At 41.2% G+C, this 17,137-nt stretch overlaps 2 protein-coding genes and 1 long non-coding RNA gene across 4 annotated transcripts in view; 1 reads left to right on the top strand and 2 right to left on the bottom strand.

The window, feature by feature from the left end:
- PIGQ (phosphatidylinositol glycan anchor biosynthesis class Q) overlaps window positions 1–2,585 on the bottom strand; it is a 33,037-nt gene extending 30,452 nt beyond the window's left edge. Inside the window, exon 1 of one of the 2 annotated variants that reach the window (XM_060786218.2) lies at window positions 2,510–2,585. The gene's annotated coding sequence lies outside the window, so the exon portion shown is untranslated. The other variant, XM_060786217.2, reaches the window with a different exon arrangement.
- A 64-nt stretch (window positions 2,586–2,649) lies between these two features.
- Window positions 2,650–17,137, top strand: part of LOC132780591 (uncharacterized) — a 55,256-nt gene continuing 40,768 nt past the window's right edge. Inside the window, exon 1 of the long non-coding RNA XR_009631922.2 lies at window positions 2,650–2,720. This is a non-coding gene — a long non-coding RNA (uncharacterized lncRNA). The remainder of the gene's footprint in view (window positions 2,721–17,137) is intronic.
- NHLRC4 (NHL repeat containing 4) lies at window positions 6,533–7,020 on the bottom strand. The gene has a single exon (XM_060785796.2). It carries the CDS (start codon window positions 6,980–6,982, stop codon window positions 6,533–6,535), a length of 450 nt encoding a protein of 149 aa, XP_060641779.1. The 5' UTR covers window positions 6,983–7,020.

Here is a 17,137-nt window from a genome sequence, read left to right as displayed (position 1 = left end):
TGCAAAGCAATCATTTAGTTACTGGAAAAATTGCGGTGCCTTGTTTCTCAAAGCAGAACCCAAGACAAATCCAAATGGCATGTCTGCCTGGAAAGAACCAAGTTCCAACATTCCCTCAGCTACAAAGCACACCAACATAAATGTTCATGTCTACAGCCCACATAATCAGTGCATACAAGCATATGTCCTTACAAAAATAACCAGTCTTTAATGTGCACAAATCTTTGTTGTTTTTGAAACACAGTCTCATGGAAAAGTAGTAAAAGCAGGTTTCTGCATTTTTTTGTTCAAGTGGGCACCTCCATATACAGGCAGTCCACAAGTTACAGACAACACAGGTTCTGTAGGTTTGTTCTTACGTTGAATTTGTATGTAAGTTTGAACAAGGACATTTTTAAAGTATAATTCCAGATAAATATATAGATAGCATAGGGAAGGGTTAACACTCCTATGGTGTTTCCTTTGCTGTCTGTGCCACTGCTCAGAAGATTTCACCTCATTTTCCATCCCTGGGAAAACTGGATTGTGAAGAATTTGGCTGGTTGTGGAAAAAAGGACCGGAGAAAATTAGAGACCAGACCCCCTTTCCCCCTGATAACAACTCTTCCAGGAGAGGATTTCCTTTCCTTTTGAAGGGGAAGATTTTTTTCATTTCCTGTGGTTTTGCCCCATTCTTATGCAGGAGCCATTTGTAATCGGGTGTTTGTAACTTGGGAACAGCCTATATCTATATATCTGAGATAAATATTTGGAAGGGACCCCCAGAGGCCATCCAGTCCAGCCCTGTTCTTAACTAGGAGCCGTTTGTAAATCGGGTACTTGTAGCTCGGGAACTGCCTGGAATTGAATCCATAAAAGTTAAAAAGCAGTAACGTGGAGGGCAAGAATCCTTGGCTCAATGCTCATCCTTAGGGACCATTGCTAATCACGGATGTGTCACAATGACCTAGCCTCTGTGGGAGAGACCTTTAGAATGAATAAATGGAGCGTGTGCGTGCGTCACAGCCAGGACATGTTTCTCCGCGATCCTGATCCCTTGCAGAATGCGATGCGTGAGTCATGTGGCTGCGGAATGGAAAGAGCCAGCCGCATACTCTGACATCTAAATTGCACTGCATTCCCCTCTCCGTGGATGAGGAGGAAGACAGGGCAGTCTGACCTGAATGATGGTCAGACTGGATGGCCTTTGGAGAGCTGAAGTTGGCCCAGGCCTGTTTTATACTCTATTTGTAAAGCTGTCAGGTAGTTTCTTAGGACCCTTCTACACTGTCATATAAAACCTAGATGATCTGCTTTGAACTGGATTATATGGCAGTGTAGAAGGGGGCTGAAGGCCCTTCCACACATCTGAATAAAATCCCCCATTTTCTGCTTTGAACTGGAATATATGGTAGTGTGGACTCAGATAACCTAGTACAAAGCAGACATTGTGGGATTTGCTGCCTTAATATTGAGTTATATGGTTGTGTGGAAGGGCACTCAGATAACCCAGTATAAAGCAGAGAATGTGGATGATCTGCCTTGATATTCTGGGTTATATAGTAGTGTGGAAGGGCCCTGAGTCTGCACTGCCAGATAATCTGGGATAAACAGAAAACCTGGGATCGGATCCTGGGATATAGGGCCTAACTGGAAGGGCCCTGAGGCCCCTTCCACACAGCTGTATAAAATCCCACATTATCTGCTTTGAACTGGGATATTTGGCAGTGTGGACCCGGACAATCCAGTCCAAAGCAGTTATTGTGGATGATCTGCCTGGATATTCTGGGTTCTATGGCAGTGTGGAAGTGTCTTGGGTTGAAAATGCCGGGACCTCAACTGACATACAGCCCTTCTACACTGCTATATGATCCAGATTAGCAGAGCAAATAATCCACGTGATCAGTTTTGAACTGGATTATTATCTGTAGTCACTTCCACACAGCTGCATAAAGTCCACACTGAAATGGACTCAGGGCCCTTCCACACCACCATATAAACTAGAATATCAAGATAGATAATTCCATAATATCTGCTTTGAACTATGTTCTCTGAGTCCACACTGCCATATAACCCAGTTCAAAGCAGATATTGGGCCCTTCCACACAGCTCTATATTCCAGAATATCAAGGCAGAAAATCCCACATTAGTTGAGTGTGGACTCAAATAGCGCAGTTCAAAGCAGATATTGTGGGGTTTTCTGTCTTGATATTCTGGGATATAGGGCTGTGTGGAGGGGCCCACTGTGGGATTTTATACCGCTGTGTGGAAGGGGCCTCAGATAACCCAGTTCAAAGCAGATATTGTGGTTTTCTGCCTTGATATTCCGGGTTACACAGCAGTGTGGAAGGGCCCTGAGTCTACCGGCTGTTAGGAATTGTGGGAGTTGTAGTCCCCAACACCTGGAGGGAGGACCCAAGTTGGCCCATGCCTGGTCTAAGGTACCTTAAAGCAGATCATGTGGATGATCTGCCTGGATATTCCGGGTCATACGGCAGTGTGGAAGGGGCCGGTTCAAAGCATGACTTACTTTCACCAGGAGGCAGCAAAGGCCGCGCGCCGCTTGACATTGGAGCCACTTCCGGCGGCGAGGGGGGCGGTTGCTAGGAGACGCGGTCCGGCTCGGATTATCATCCGGGCGGCTCCCTCGCTCCCAAAGGAAAGGTTCCGGCCAATGGAGTTCCTCCTCAACCTGGCCCACAGAAAGGCGCCCAGTGGTTGGAGGGAAGGAGGGAAGTCAGGTAGGAGAGCCCTGCTATTAGGAAAGCAGCGCCTTGGGTTGCATCCACCATAATGCCAAGTTTTTAACGATGTTTGAGGAGTTTTGGGGTTTTTTCCCCTATACATTATAGCTGTATTCTCAATTTGTTTCTGACATGATAAATAAATAGATAAATATCCCGAAGGAGACTCAAAGCGGCTTGACATAAAAGCATTAGCATTCAATTTATTATTATTATTATTATTATTATTATATTTATTTATACCCCGCTTTATCTCTCCCAAAGGAGACTCAAAATGGCTTGACATAAAAGCATTAGCATTCAATTTAATAATATTATGTAATATTATTATTATTATATTTATTTATACCCCACTTTATCTCTCCCAAAAGAGACTCAAAATGGCTTGACATAAAAGCATTAGCATTCAATTTAGTAATATTATGTATTATTATTATTATGTATTATTATTATTATTATATTTATACCCCGCTTTATCTCTCCCAAAGGAGACTCAAAGCTGCTTGACATAAAAGCATCAGCATAGACATTAAAATATTATTATTATTGTATGATATTTATTTATACTCTGCTTTATCTCTTCCCAAAGGAGACTTAAAATTAAATCATTAGCATATGATTTTAATTACACAAATATATGCAAACATTAAAGCAGGATTTAACTGTGAAAGAATTCACAGTTAAAAAGCATTAAAATATGTGCAATGTTAAAAACCACAATCTCTCTCTGTCATTTAATAGCAAAATTCAAGCAATTTCAACTAGAACTAAATAGATAGATAGTAGAGTATCAAGAGATTCTTTCTTCTTTTCTTGCATACTAACCTGACGAAGCCTAAATATTCCAGAACAGCAAATGTAAGAGAGCAATCCTTCAAATAGCAGAGAAATGGTCTGCTGTTTTTGACAGTTACAAGAGTATTCTTCCAGCAAAACTAGGGAGGGATATATGCAAAATTCAGATCTTTTTACAGCAGACATAGGTGGGACACACATTTCCCTTCCAATATAATGCCTGCTTTTGTGTGATAAGCCTCTGGCGGTACGAAGCAATCTTCACCTTTGCTTTCGCACAGTTTTGCTGGACATTGATAGTGCTGTAGATGGCAACCATGCCTTCCTTCCTTCTAATCTTATTTGTAACCATATAGCTCCGTACAATGCAGTTAAACAAAGTTATGAAACTGCATTCTATAGTAAGTAAGTAAGTAAAACTTTATTTCTTTCCCGCCCTATCTCCCCATGGGGACTCAGGGCAGTTCACAACATAAAAGACAAACGTTCAATGCCGTAAAATACAACAATAGGCGAAAACAATTTAAAATAAACGAAACGTCGCATTCGACAATAAAATAGATCACATGAAAACAATAATAGTAAATTACAGGATGTTAATAAGACAAAGTTAAAAGCCATGTCTAAATTCCATTCCCTATTTCATAGTGCCAGATCTTTTAACATTCGCATCACCATATGCCTGAGTGGCACTGTTCTGATCTCCTTCAGGAGGGAGTTCCAGAGGCGAGGGGCATGCCAAAGAAATGAACCATATTACATATATAAACTTCTACATTCTAACCCCCCCCCCCCCGAAGACTTATGATTTAGAATTACAGCTTGTGCATCCCTTCTTTGGAAATCCAAAATTGTTCAGATAGACAGCTGAGATGGTGGCAACCTTGCTTTCTAATGGACCAACCTTTTGTTTACTGCACAAAGTTAGTAAAAAATATTGTGTATAAAATCATCTCAGGCTATGTGTATAACGTGAATATGAAACATATATGAAGCCCATCTCCAAGGTATCTTGTTATGCGTGCATTTAATAATGATAATAATAATTATTATTTTATTTTTTACCCGCCCCTTCTCAAGGCTCGAGGTGGGTTACAGAATAATTAAAACACATAAACATTGCAAAAACACTACAGATGCACATATTAAAACGTATTCCTATAAAAGCTACATATCAAAAAGTATTTCTATAAAATAGATATCAAAATTCACAAAATAGAGATTAACAAAGCACACACATTTAAAAATCATGCTTAAAGACTGACTGTTGTATGCAGATACAAGTATTCCAAAATCTGGAGAGAGAAAAATAATCCAAGATCCAAAAAATGTTTGGTCCCAAGCTTTTTGGATAAGGGATACGCAGTTAAGACAAACATGCCTGATGAGATGGAGAAACACACAAATCATCGTTTTCTACAACAAAGAGCAAAACATAACACAAACTGTTGTAAAATAAGGAAACGTTCAGGAGCCGGCCTTCTTTGCTCCATATATTTGGACTCAAGCAGGCTAAATGGTTTATCCAGTGCTGTTTCTGGCCTGAGGACTCTCCCTTTTTTTTGGTGTCATTTTGAATGTTTCTTTCCATGCCGTTACTGTATCCTGTTGCGTCTTTTCTGTTTACTTAAAAGGAATCATGGCACAAAAAAATTAACGTGCTGTTGTAAGATCAGTTTCATCTCCAGAGCAGTTTGATGCATAATTGGAGAAGTGCACATACCAGCTGCATCTACACTATACAATTAATGCAGTTTAACACCACTTTAATGACCATAGACTTCATTCCACTGAACATGTCAAGTGTTTGGAAGAGTAGGTTTACCATACGGCTCAGGCATACTCTGTTTTGAAATTAAATGGATGATTTCCCTACCTCCATCACACACTAGCAAACTCTCCATTTTAATCAGGAGTTCTCAGTGGATTTGCCATCACATTGCAGGGTATTGTTCCTGTCCACTGTCCCGCTCCCATTTTCTTTGTGAAAAGAAATACCTCCTCTCCTGGGCTATATTTTTGGTTCATGGGTTATCAATGTCATTTCCTAATTGGTTATATCATGAACACATGGGAAAAGTTTATTAAATTGCAAAATTTTTGTCTTTGCAGGAGGGACAGCATCCTGCTTTGGCACATTTTGCTCTAGTTTCTCAATGATCCTTCTCTCTCTCTTTCTCTCTCTCAGTTTCTTTCAGTTTCTTTCACTCTCTCTCTCACTCACTCTCACACACACACTTTCCTCATATTGGAAGAAGGAAAAAAGCAGGGCAAGAAGGAGAGGAAGAGGAGGTAACACATGGCACACACAATACATAGAAGAAAAGAAGGAAGGAAGGAAGGAAGGAAGGAAGGAAGGGGAGGAGGAGGTAACACATGGCACACACAACACATGGAAGGAAGGAAGGCAAGCAAGCAAGCAGGCAAGCCACCAGAAAGTGCAAGAGACAGAAAGGAACACAGCAAACTGCCAATCTTTCCTCCTCCGTGAGCAAAAGGTAATCGTAGAGTTTTTTCTCAAAAGAGCATTTCGGCTCATCCCACAAATTGCTCAACTGTATCATTTTAAATCACATGACAGAATTGGCCATTTTGCCCACCTCTAGCTGGATAATTTGCAAAAAAGTCATTTGCCAAACAGCTTAGAAAGCGTCTGAAAAGATAACCCTTTGCAACCCCTTTTAAACACTAAGATCTCTCTACCCTACACTTGCTAGAGCCTACATCATGTGATGAGCCCAGTAGGTTGCCTTTTCTTAAGTGGGTGGCTCTGTAGCATTTAATGAATTTGATGAAGTGGCAGGTCTCAATGCTATAAGATTCTGGGGTCTGTAGTTTGGTGAGGCACCAACATTCTTTGGCAGAGAAGGCTAAAGATCTTGTGAGACCTTATAAACCACAACTCCTGTGATTCCATAATTAAAGTGTCAAACTGCATTGATTATGCAGTGTAGATGTACCTATTCAGCTCGTGAGGCAGAGTCATAAATGTAATGTGGGAGCATGGAAAAATCCTACTTTGCCCTCCTTCTAGGAGTTACATTCGGACTGTCACTGGGTGTAACGTCAGCACTGTAATAGGGCCGTACGCGGTATTTGAAGACTTTGATGGAATTATCCCCACTGTCAGCAACAAAAAGCAAACCCTGTGTGGAACAAGCAATTCCTGCTGGTCTCTGTAGACCTTTTGATACCAGGCAGATTGGGGATCCGCTACTGGGAAACAAGTACACTTTCTGGTGTTGTTCATCCGCCACAAGAATGTTGCCTTCACTATCGGAACAGATCCCAGCGGGGTTGCCAAAGTGGTGGTGATACTTGCTGCTGATGGAAGAGAGCGGTTTGTTAGTGTTACTGAACACCTTGACGTCCCCGCACTCTTCGCTCACCGCAAATCCTCCTTCGGGGGCCGGGCACACGTAACGTGGCCCTTGAAGGTTGGAGATGGAGCGGACACCCTGCATCTTGAAAGCGCGGTCTAAGGCGAAACAGTGCACTTGGCCTTCTGTGTAGTCGGCCACCAGTATCTTTCCGGACCCATCAACTCCAATCCCCCTGGGGGCAGAAAACTTTCCAATGCTTAGCCATTCGCCCTTGGAGAACTTAGAGTGATTGTTGAAGATGCGGATGGTTCCGTTCACCATGTCTGTCACGGCCACCAACCCTGCCCTGGTGAGGGTCACATCCTCAGGCAAAAAGGTGCCCTTCTTTTTCCATTCTATACAGGGCAGGGACCGAAATGTGTGGCCCAGGCGGTTGAGGGTGTGGACCCTGGGGGCATTTTCACTCGTCACATAGAGAACCCCATCAAGGGAGCAGTGAATTCCACATACGGCTCCGTAATGGTTGCCATTGGGGTTTGGCATCCGCTGAACCAACTCATCCTGCCGGAAATGGAGATGATTCCTGATATTGTCCAGGTCGTGGCAGATAACCTTGGCTTTCTCTGCCAGCTGATGAACTTGGTCCTCGGTCACCATACCCAGGCCAGGGTGGTTGCTCAGGAGAGGGCTGGCTTTTTGAAAAGTGGCATCCGATTTAACTTGGAGGCTATAGACTGTCTTCAGGAGTTTCTCCTTGCACTGGGCATCCTCCAAAGTGTAATCCATCCCTCTTTCCTTCAATCAAGAACAAGAATGTAGTGGTTATAACATCATCGTTGCACGTGAACTTGTTTCTGCAATAAAGCTGTTGACCAATGCCCCAGGCTTTATTATCATTATTCAAACCTGCGTTGTTTGCCTTCAAGTTGACTAGGAAGGTGACTCAATAGGGTTTTCTTCATGCAGTGGAAGTTTGCCACCACCTCCCAGTCAGGTTGAAAGTGCCTGACTTGCCTAAAGTGGGTTTCCGTAACTGAGCAGGAATTTGAACCCTGGAGAGTCCTAGGCTGCTTCTACTAGAGGTTGGCATTGTAATTTGCCCAGGGATGTTGTGTGAGTGGTTGAAATCTCAAGCATCTTGCAGGTGCCCATCACGGATTGCACCTCTCCTGCACCGTTTTGCTATGAACAAGCAAGCCTGCATGCTTGTGTAAGGGGCTTTACCAGGCAATATTCTGTATTTAACTTCCCTCCTTGATATGCTACTAGAGCACCCAAATATATAAAAAATGCATAAAAAAGTGTTGACTAACAATTATCTAAAGGGTTGCATATCTGTCAGATTCCATCAGAATATAAACCGCTGACCAAATCATATAATAATAAAGAAAAGAAAACTTAGGTAAACCAAACTCTAACCAAGACCATAAATTATGGGAAAGTAAAACATTTCCCCCTTTCCCCAAATCAAGGTTTTCAAGATGGGTTTTCTGAGATGGACAGGGTTTGCTCCATCTAGCAGGGCAATTCTTCATGTAAGAATGGGGAATGAATAGTCTTCCTAGAAATTATTGAATGGCAACTTCCATCAGAGCCCTCTATAAATTGGAAATGACTTGAGGGCACCCAACAACAAAGGAGGAAAGGTAGTGATGGACAAATGCAATAGAAGGCAATGATATTTCAATCCATTAAACTATGAGCAAGGCAGGACATTGTAAAATCACAGCCTTGGCTGAAAGTAGTCAGGTAGAGGAATCCTATCAGTGGTTATTTCTACTCTCAGAATAACTTCTTCAGGGCAAATCTCCTGGTTAGTCATTTTTTTTGTCTGAAGGGAGGAATCAAAATACATATAACATCAATGGGCTTCTTGATCCTAAAAAATACATGGACTTGTATATACAGTGTTCCGTCGCTACTTCGCAGTTGACTCTCCACAGACTCCCAGTTTCGCGTTTTTTAAAAAAAAGAATTTAAAATATACAATTTCAAGTGGCGAGGGAACACTGAGCAGGAAGGCCCTGCCAATGCGCTCTGGATACAGATCTGGCAACGGCAGTGGTGGTGTAGGCTCAGCCTCCTTGCCTTCTTTCCCCTCCTTCTCCTCCTTGCCTTCTTTCCCCTCCTCCCTTCCTGCCGATTGTGTGAGTGAGTGAGAGAGAGCAGGCCTATAGCGAGGGGTTTTTTTTAGGGGTTCTACCCCCCCCCCCCCCGAAATGTTTCAGATTTTTTTTAAAAAAACCTGGTTTACTCATGAATTTTAACTGGTTAACCAAATCCCCCTGCTAAGTCTATGAGATGCAAAAAATTAAGAGTCCCTCCAGAACTGCAAGCACTATCTCAGGCAAATATTGACAATTTATTCACACTGTCATTACTTGCAGCAATAGCCAATGTAGTGAAGCAACCAAGTTGGGGGTGTGTGTGTTGAATGCTCTCATTAAGGAGGCCAGACTTAGTGGAGGTGGTTGACAGGAAGGTAAAGAAGGTGAAGAGTGAGTGAGAGAAATAGTGGGAAGGAGGGGGCATCCCTACTTCATGGACTTTTACTTATCATGGGTGGTCCTGGAACATAACACCCACGATAAATGAAGGAACACTGTACACTCGTCCAAATTACTGGATCACAAGGTGAAATGTCAAACAGCAGGCTCCAGAAATAAATTATACTATGCAACAAAATTTGAACATTTTTCTGTTCCTCGTTTGAAAGTGTTGTTTCCTGTTTAAATGTGCGGTCCTTACTTTGAAGGTGGTTGTTCTACTCCAGAAACTTTGTTTTTGTGGCACAAACAATATTGAATTGGTGGTTACTCATTGAGGAGAGATTCGTTGAAAAACTAGAGCAAAATGTGCTATGTGTCCCTCTCGTAAGAACAAAGTTTTTGTAGTTTAATCAACCTTTCCAATGTTTTTATGATAGAATCCATTAGGAAATGACATTGATAAACCAGGAACAAAAATCATGTTACACAGTGTTATCTAAGTTGGAAAAGTTCCTCTTTGGATTAAAACTCACAGTTCGCTGGTTCAGAGAGCTGGGGTCCAAAAAGTAAGTTTGCTAAAGTTCAAATTGTAGAATAAGCAGCAAAAAAAACAATAGAGGAAATAAGGAAGGGAGTTAAGAAAATCAAAATTGAGAAGCTTAAAAGGTTAGAAAGAAAATTTATTTGGAAATGGTACAAGACACCAGCCCAACAATCAAATATGGGAAGGGAAATAAGCTCAACATGCTGGCCTTATTGTGCAAATAAAGATTGGCATGCCCACATGTGGTGGGAATGCCCAAAGATAGTAATTTGCTGGAGAAAGATAGTAAAGAAAATGGAGAAACTATTTAAAGCCGGTAAATATGGACTTTATGTTAATGCGAATATTAGGGAATAATAAGATTAATACAAAAACCCAAGATTTATTCACAGCAATTATCCTAGAAGGAAAGGATTTATTATGTTTTATAAATGGTTTAATGTGCTTTGTTGTTGTTGTTCATTCGTTCAGTCGTCTCCGACTCTTCGTGACCTCATGGACCAGCCCACGCCAGAGCTCCCTGTCGGCCGTCACCACCCCCAGCTCCTTCAAGGTCAGTCCAGTCACTTCAAGGATGCCATCCATCCATCTTGCCCTTGGTCGGCCCCTTTTCCTTTTACCTTCCACTTTCCCCAGCATAATTGTCTTCTCTAGGCTTTGCTGTCTCCTCATGATGTGGCCAAAGTACTTCAACTTTGTCTCTAGTATCCTTCCCTCCAATGAGCAGTCGGGCTTTATTTCCTGGAGGATGGACTGGTTGGATCTTCTCGCAGTCCAAGGCACTCTCAGAACTTTCCTCCAACACCACAGTTCAGAAGCATCGATCTTCCTTCGCTCAGCCTTCCCTAAGGTTCAGCTTTAATGTGCTTTATTATGGTTTAATTGTCTTATTATGTTTTAATTGTTATTATTGACAATGTCTATTTCCTTTTTGTCTTAATGTTACCTGTATGTTTTATACCTTGTTGTTAACCGCTTTGAATTCCCGATGGGGGGAAAAGCGGGATATATATAAATAAATAATAAAGGCGGTAATAGCCTGGGGGTGGAGAGATGAAAAAAATGAGAACAATTACCTGTTTGATCAAGTCCAATTGAATATGTATAGTTTGAGAGGATAAAACAGAAGAAATTAAAGAGAAATGGGTGACTTATATGGAATGGATAAAATGTGGGGAAGCCAATATAGATATTGTACAAAGACTGTGTTCATGGTTAAAGATAAAGATATAGAAGAAAATGTGGTTGGGGGACTGGAGTGGGAAAGAGGGAAAAATGTGAAAAGAATAACTTTGTAAAAGAGATGAATAGATAATATAGAGATACCTCATTACTTACAATATGGACACACAATAACTGTCTATTACCTATTCACAGATTATGCTATTATGCACTTAATAAAATATTTTTTAAATTGTAGAATATTCCGAACTAAGTTACTTCTGTTCAAAGTAACTCTGCTTCCTACCTTAGCAGGGCTGCAGTTTCGAGAGAGAGTTTGAGACTGTTTCCCCCCAAACAGCCTCTTGTTACCAGTCCCATTGAGCAATGTTGTTAGTGACAAGAGTCCTCTTACCTTTCCTGGCCAATAGCATTGTCAAAGGATTGTTTTGCCAGGGCAAACAGAAAATAACTTGAGGTGCAGTACATAAGAGAATCTCCTACCCCACCCTTTTCATTTGTACCAGGAATGTCAGTCCAGTGAAGCAACTCAATAAAAACTTGGATAGCAGGAGCAAACTCAATATTTTACTCCCCCGAAAGGAAATGGAGGATGGGGGCCACCTAGTTTACAGGATTATTTTGAGGCCTGCCAATTAACAAAACTGATAGAATTAGACTTTGGTATATTTTATTTATCATGTCGGAAGCAAATTGAGAATACAGTTATAATGTATTAAAAACTACAAACAAAGTTTTTTTAAAAAACTTGGCATTATGCTAAACGTCCTTTGACCAAAAGCTGGCTACTTGGAGTGCCTCTGGTGTCTCTGTGAGAAGGTCCTCCATTGTGCATGTGGCAGGCCTCAGACCGCATAGTAATAGGTGGTCTGTGCTTTGCTCTCCTCCACGCTCGCATGTCGTGGGCTCCACTTTGTAGCCCCATTTCTTAAGGTGGCTCTGCATCTTGTGATGCCAGAGCGCAGTCTGTTCAGTGCCTTCCAAGTCACCTAGTCTTCTGTGTGCCTAAGGGGAGTTTCATCTGGTCTTAGCCACTGGTTGCAATTCTGGGTTTTAGCCTGCCACTTTGGAATCAGAAGGTGTTCCCTGTAATAGGCAGTAAGAGCACCTAATAGGCAGTAAGTGCATCTAAAGCTTTGGAGAGCTTCTGTTAACCATTTCAAAGCTCCCTCCTTGAGCAGTGATGGCACAATCATCAGCATAGATTAAACTCTCTGACCCTTCTGTCAGTGGCTGGTCATTTGTGTAAATCTTAAGCATGGATAGAGCAAGCACATTCCCCTGAGGCAGGCTTTGATGATTCAAGAAAACAACCCAAAATTGAAAAAACAAGACAAAACGGATGGGATCACTGCCTGTGTGTAAAAGAGAGGAAGCAATGCAATAAACATTGGTGGATATACTCACAACAGCGTTCTTAGACAATAAAACGAAACAAATAATTGGTAAAGTGATGATGATAATGATGATGATGATGATGATGATGATGATGATGATAAAGCTTTATTTATATCCCACTCCCTCTCCCCGAAGGGACTCATTTCCCCATATGAACTGCCAGCAGATCCCAGAATACTTGGACATGACAGTGTGCCATAACCTGATAACTTTATTTATACCCTGCCACCATCTCTCCAAAGAGGACTTGGGGAGGGTAACATAGGCTAAGCCCGAAAATACAATACAGTAGAATAAAATACAAAGCAACAAAAATTACATCACAATAAGATACATAAAGTAACAAAATAAAATAAACACTTGCAAAAAATATAATGAAGGAATAGAACACAAGATAAAAATGATAAAACCCTGGATGAGATAGTAGTGGAAAAGTGTATTTGTGAGGGAGGAACTCATAAGGGACGAACAGCGGGGTTAGGCCTTCAATAAATTTAAAACATTTTAAACAATGAAATTGATAAGAGACTTCCTAAATGCAGACAGGACAGTCAAAGACTGAGAGACGATAAAGGAAAATTGTGGTCAATGTAACTGTGGAATGGTTTGAAACAAAGGATTATTGACTGGAGGAAAAAGGGACAGACTTTGATACAATTTTAAAGTGAAAATTAGAAAAGGAGAAAGGCCTGATGGGTTTCATATGCAAGAAATTAATTGGAAAACAATTTAAATTGCTATACACAGAGGACTTGGAGGCACTTTGAACTGACTGGGACAAGAGGATCCAAATATGACGATTGTGATCGACTCTTTAAGGACTACCATACTTGATATTATTGAAACATGTTCATCACAAACACACCTGAAACAGAATAAAGAAATATCTAAGAACAGCAACTGATTGGTGTAAAAGTTTTGGAAAATGTACAGAACAGCCAAACCCTTTTTGATGCCACTGCATAAAATATTTGTTCATGACATTAATGTTTGCAACACATCCTGGATCATAGAATCATAGAATCAAAGAGTTGGAAGAGACCTCATGGGCCATCCAGTCCAACCCCCTGCCAAGAAGCAGGAATATTGCATTCAAATCACCCCTGACAGATGGCCATCCAGCCTCTGCTTAAAAGCTTCCAAAGAAGGAGCCTCCACCACACTCCAGGGCAGAGAGTTCCACTGCTGAACGGCTCTCACAGTCAGGAAGTTCTTCCTAATGTTCAGGTGGAATCTCCTCTCTTGTAGTTTGAAGCCATTGTTCCGCGTCCTAGTCTCCAAGGAAGCAGAAAACAAGCGTGCTCCCTCCTCCCTGTGGCTTCCTCTCACATATTTATACATGGCTATCATGTCTCCTCTCAGCCTTGTCTTCTTCAGGCTAAACATGCCCAGTTCCCTAAGCCGCTCCTCATAGGGCTTGTTCTCCAGACCCTTGATCATTTTAGTCGCCCTCCTCTGGACACATTCCAGCTTGTCAATATCTCTCTTGAATTGTGGTGCCCAGAATTGGACACAATATTCCAGATGTGGTCTAACCAAAGCAGAATAGAGGGGTACAACAGAAAACAACAAGTTCTTGCTCTGAGGGACAGACAGCCTAAGATATAACATGGGATAAAAATCAGCGGTAGAGTGAGACAAACCAATCATAGATCCTGTTTTTTGTAATGGCATGTAGATGAATGTATTAGCTTACAAGGATTCTTTTATCCAGGTGTATTGTGGAGTGAATAATAGTGGCTTGTCAGGGCTGAACTGTAAGATCTTTTGCCTTTGGCAAGATTGGGTTCAAGCTGAGAAATAAAAGAAAATGGGTCAGAATTTTAAGTAATTCATTAGATTTGCTCCAGTTTAAAATGTAATTGAGCCTGGATACATCATTTTCTTACTTTTCTGACTGCTGATAAATGGTTGCTAAACCCTGCTGATGATCAAGATGGAGACAGGTTGCCTTTGGGAATGGCCAATTGTTTTAATGAATTTTAACTGAATTCTTTTTACTTGTTTGTGTTTAATTCTGTTTTAATTTTGTATATTTGTGTATTTTACATTCTATGCTAATGTTTTTATGTCAAGGCGCTTTTTGAGTCCCCTTTGGGGAGATAAAGCGGTGCATAATAATAATAATAATAATAATAATTGCATAATGTGAGTTTCCTACATCAGGAGGAGTTGTACTAAATGGTCCAGTCCATTTCTGCAATTCTTGTTTTATGACCCAGAGCGTTTCGGCAATTCCTCACATGACGAACAGTCCCAGGTGTCAATTGATCACTCACATTAACAGTTCATTAGCAATACGAGCCAGAAAATGAGATACTTGAGAAAATTGTAGTTCACGCAAGGATAAAGGTGAGAAAAACTACTATTTTGGGGGGAAACTTATTATTTTTGGAAATAGCCAATTAATTATTTTTTCCATTGCATTCAGTGCCTGTGTGGAGGCATATGCACCTGAACAGTTACCTGACCACAAAAAAGCGGTCATATAAAAAAATAAAAATATCTTATTTGTCCGCAGAGTTCTGCAGAGCAGAGTTGCCCTTTTGGAATGTGGTTCTTAAATCCGAAACAGAAGATGGGTACTTTTTAATAACGGAAAAGGTCACCCTGCACATATTCAGGAGCCCTGTCCTTAGGTCCTTTTTTGCAGAGGGGAAAGTGACAGTTTTGTCAGGGGAAAGGCATTCTGCAGATGCTTAGAAGCACTTTAGTGAGGATACCAGGAAAAAAAGAAGAACAAAACTATCATTTGAATGAACAAATGCTGTCTGGTTCAATACTCCCATGCAAAACCCTTCTTGACACAGTCTCTCTGCTTTACAAAATGTTCTTATAAAAACACAGTGAGATAGGTCAGCCTGAAAGGCAATAGATAAGCCCAAGATCACTGGGCAGAATTTGCAGCTGGGGATATTGCTGCAGGGTTGCCACTATCTAGGACCTTATCACATTGGGATATAATCAGTTAATATCAGTCTCCATCCCATATTTTTTAAGGACTGGATACATCTTGTATTGAGATGGGATGCATACTCTCCTTTCTCATCACACTTGATTATTTATTTATTTACCCTATTTTTACCTCACCTTTCTCAACCCTGAAGGGGACTAAAGGTGGCTTACATATATTCAATGACTTAAAGCAACATACAATTCCAATGAACATTAAAATTATAATTAAAATGAATATATATTAAACATTTAAAAACATGACATTCAGTATTAAAAATAACACCATCCATAATCGTAGTCCAGGGCCATTCCAATAGTTATTGCACATATTCCATATTTATTATTGCACTACAATGATTCTCTGAAAGCTTGATCCCAAAGCCACATTTTCACTTTCCTTCTGAAGGCCAAGAGAGAGGGGGTTGATGTAATGCCGCTGGGGAGGGAGTTCCACAGCCGAAGGACCACCACTGAGAAAGCCCTGGCTTTTGTCCCCACCAGTTGACCCTGTGAAGAAGGTGGGACTGAGAGCAGGGCCTCCCCTGCAGATCTTAATCCCTGGGGTGGTTCATAGGGGAGATATGTTCAGACAGGTAAGCTGGGCTGGAACCATTTAGGGCTTTATAGACCAGCACTTACTATTCTTATGATTTGAAAATGCTTTGATTCATTACACCATGGAAGGCTGGCTCCTCCCAATTCATTCAAAACACCCCCTACATCACTCAAGGACCTTTTAAAAAGCATCGTTGCTGATAGGATGCATACATATTTGCCTATCACACAAAAACAGCAACAGAATAATCCATAGCATTTCAAAAAACATGATTAAAATTTCACCTGCAAATCATCAATTTCTGTGACGTTTTGCAAACGGAGTCTGACGGAATATTGACAGGATGGGTAAACATTGTGTGATGGAATCCATTCGAAATCATTCTCAAACTGTTTCAGAAACAGAATGTTTCCCAATGTGATAAGGTCCCTAATGTCACTACTCCTCTGATGTGAGATCGCAGCAACTTAATGCCATGGTCATTGGCACCTTTGCGTAGCTGCCGGCTTCATGCAGTTGTGACACTTTGGCTGGCGAAGGCTCTCTTCTGGGCAGACAGCATAACTTGGTCCTTCCACTGTGCCACTTTCTTTCCTTTGTCATATATTAAATACTTATAGGCACTTTGCAATTGAAATGTTCAAGGTGCTAAAAATTTATTGCAGCATCTATGGCAGATGCTGCAATAGAAGCACCCAGATTCGCCACACACGCAAGCATCCATAATGCTATCATTGACAGGCTTTGTCTGATGGTTTTGTTGTGTAGACGTAGCGAACCTTCACAATGTTGTTTGGACACCTTTGGTGACAGTCCTGCTGTTGTGACAGTTCACTCCCCCCAACAAAATCCAGAAATGTGTTTCTCTTTCACATCTTCCTATTCTAAAGTCTTTCGTCAACACTGAGGAAGGAAAACAAATCCTGTTTGGCACTATATTTCCTTGATTGGCCCTGCAGCGACCCCGTGAATGTTATACACATCATAGTGAGATCGCCATAGACAGCCACACGTTTGCTTCTGCTGAGCTCTGCTGAACTCACTTCACTGTTAGGGGAAGGTGGACGTTTCCAGTCCTTTGCCTTATTTTTGGCCATGTTCCATGCCCCACTCGTGTATGCAAATAAACACATTTCCTATTAACCAGAAGTGCACTAATTGCTAATATACTG

This window comes from Anolis sagrei, chromosome X (assembly GCF_037176765.1).
Source record: "Anolis sagrei isolate rAnoSag1 chromosome X, rAnoSag1.mat, whole genome shotgun sequence".
NCBI classification, from domain to species: domain Eukaryota; kingdom Metazoa; phylum Chordata; class Lepidosauria; order Squamata; family Dactyloidae; genus Anolis; species Anolis sagrei.
Note: the sequence above shows the minus strand (reverse complement) of the source record. Positions and strands in the feature narration are given on the sequence as shown.

Coding starts and splice junctions, on each gene's coding strand:
- NHLRC4 (XM_060785796.2), bottom strand. CDS start 6,982: ATGCAGGGTGTCCGCTCCATCTCCAACCTTCAAGGGCCACGTTACGTG.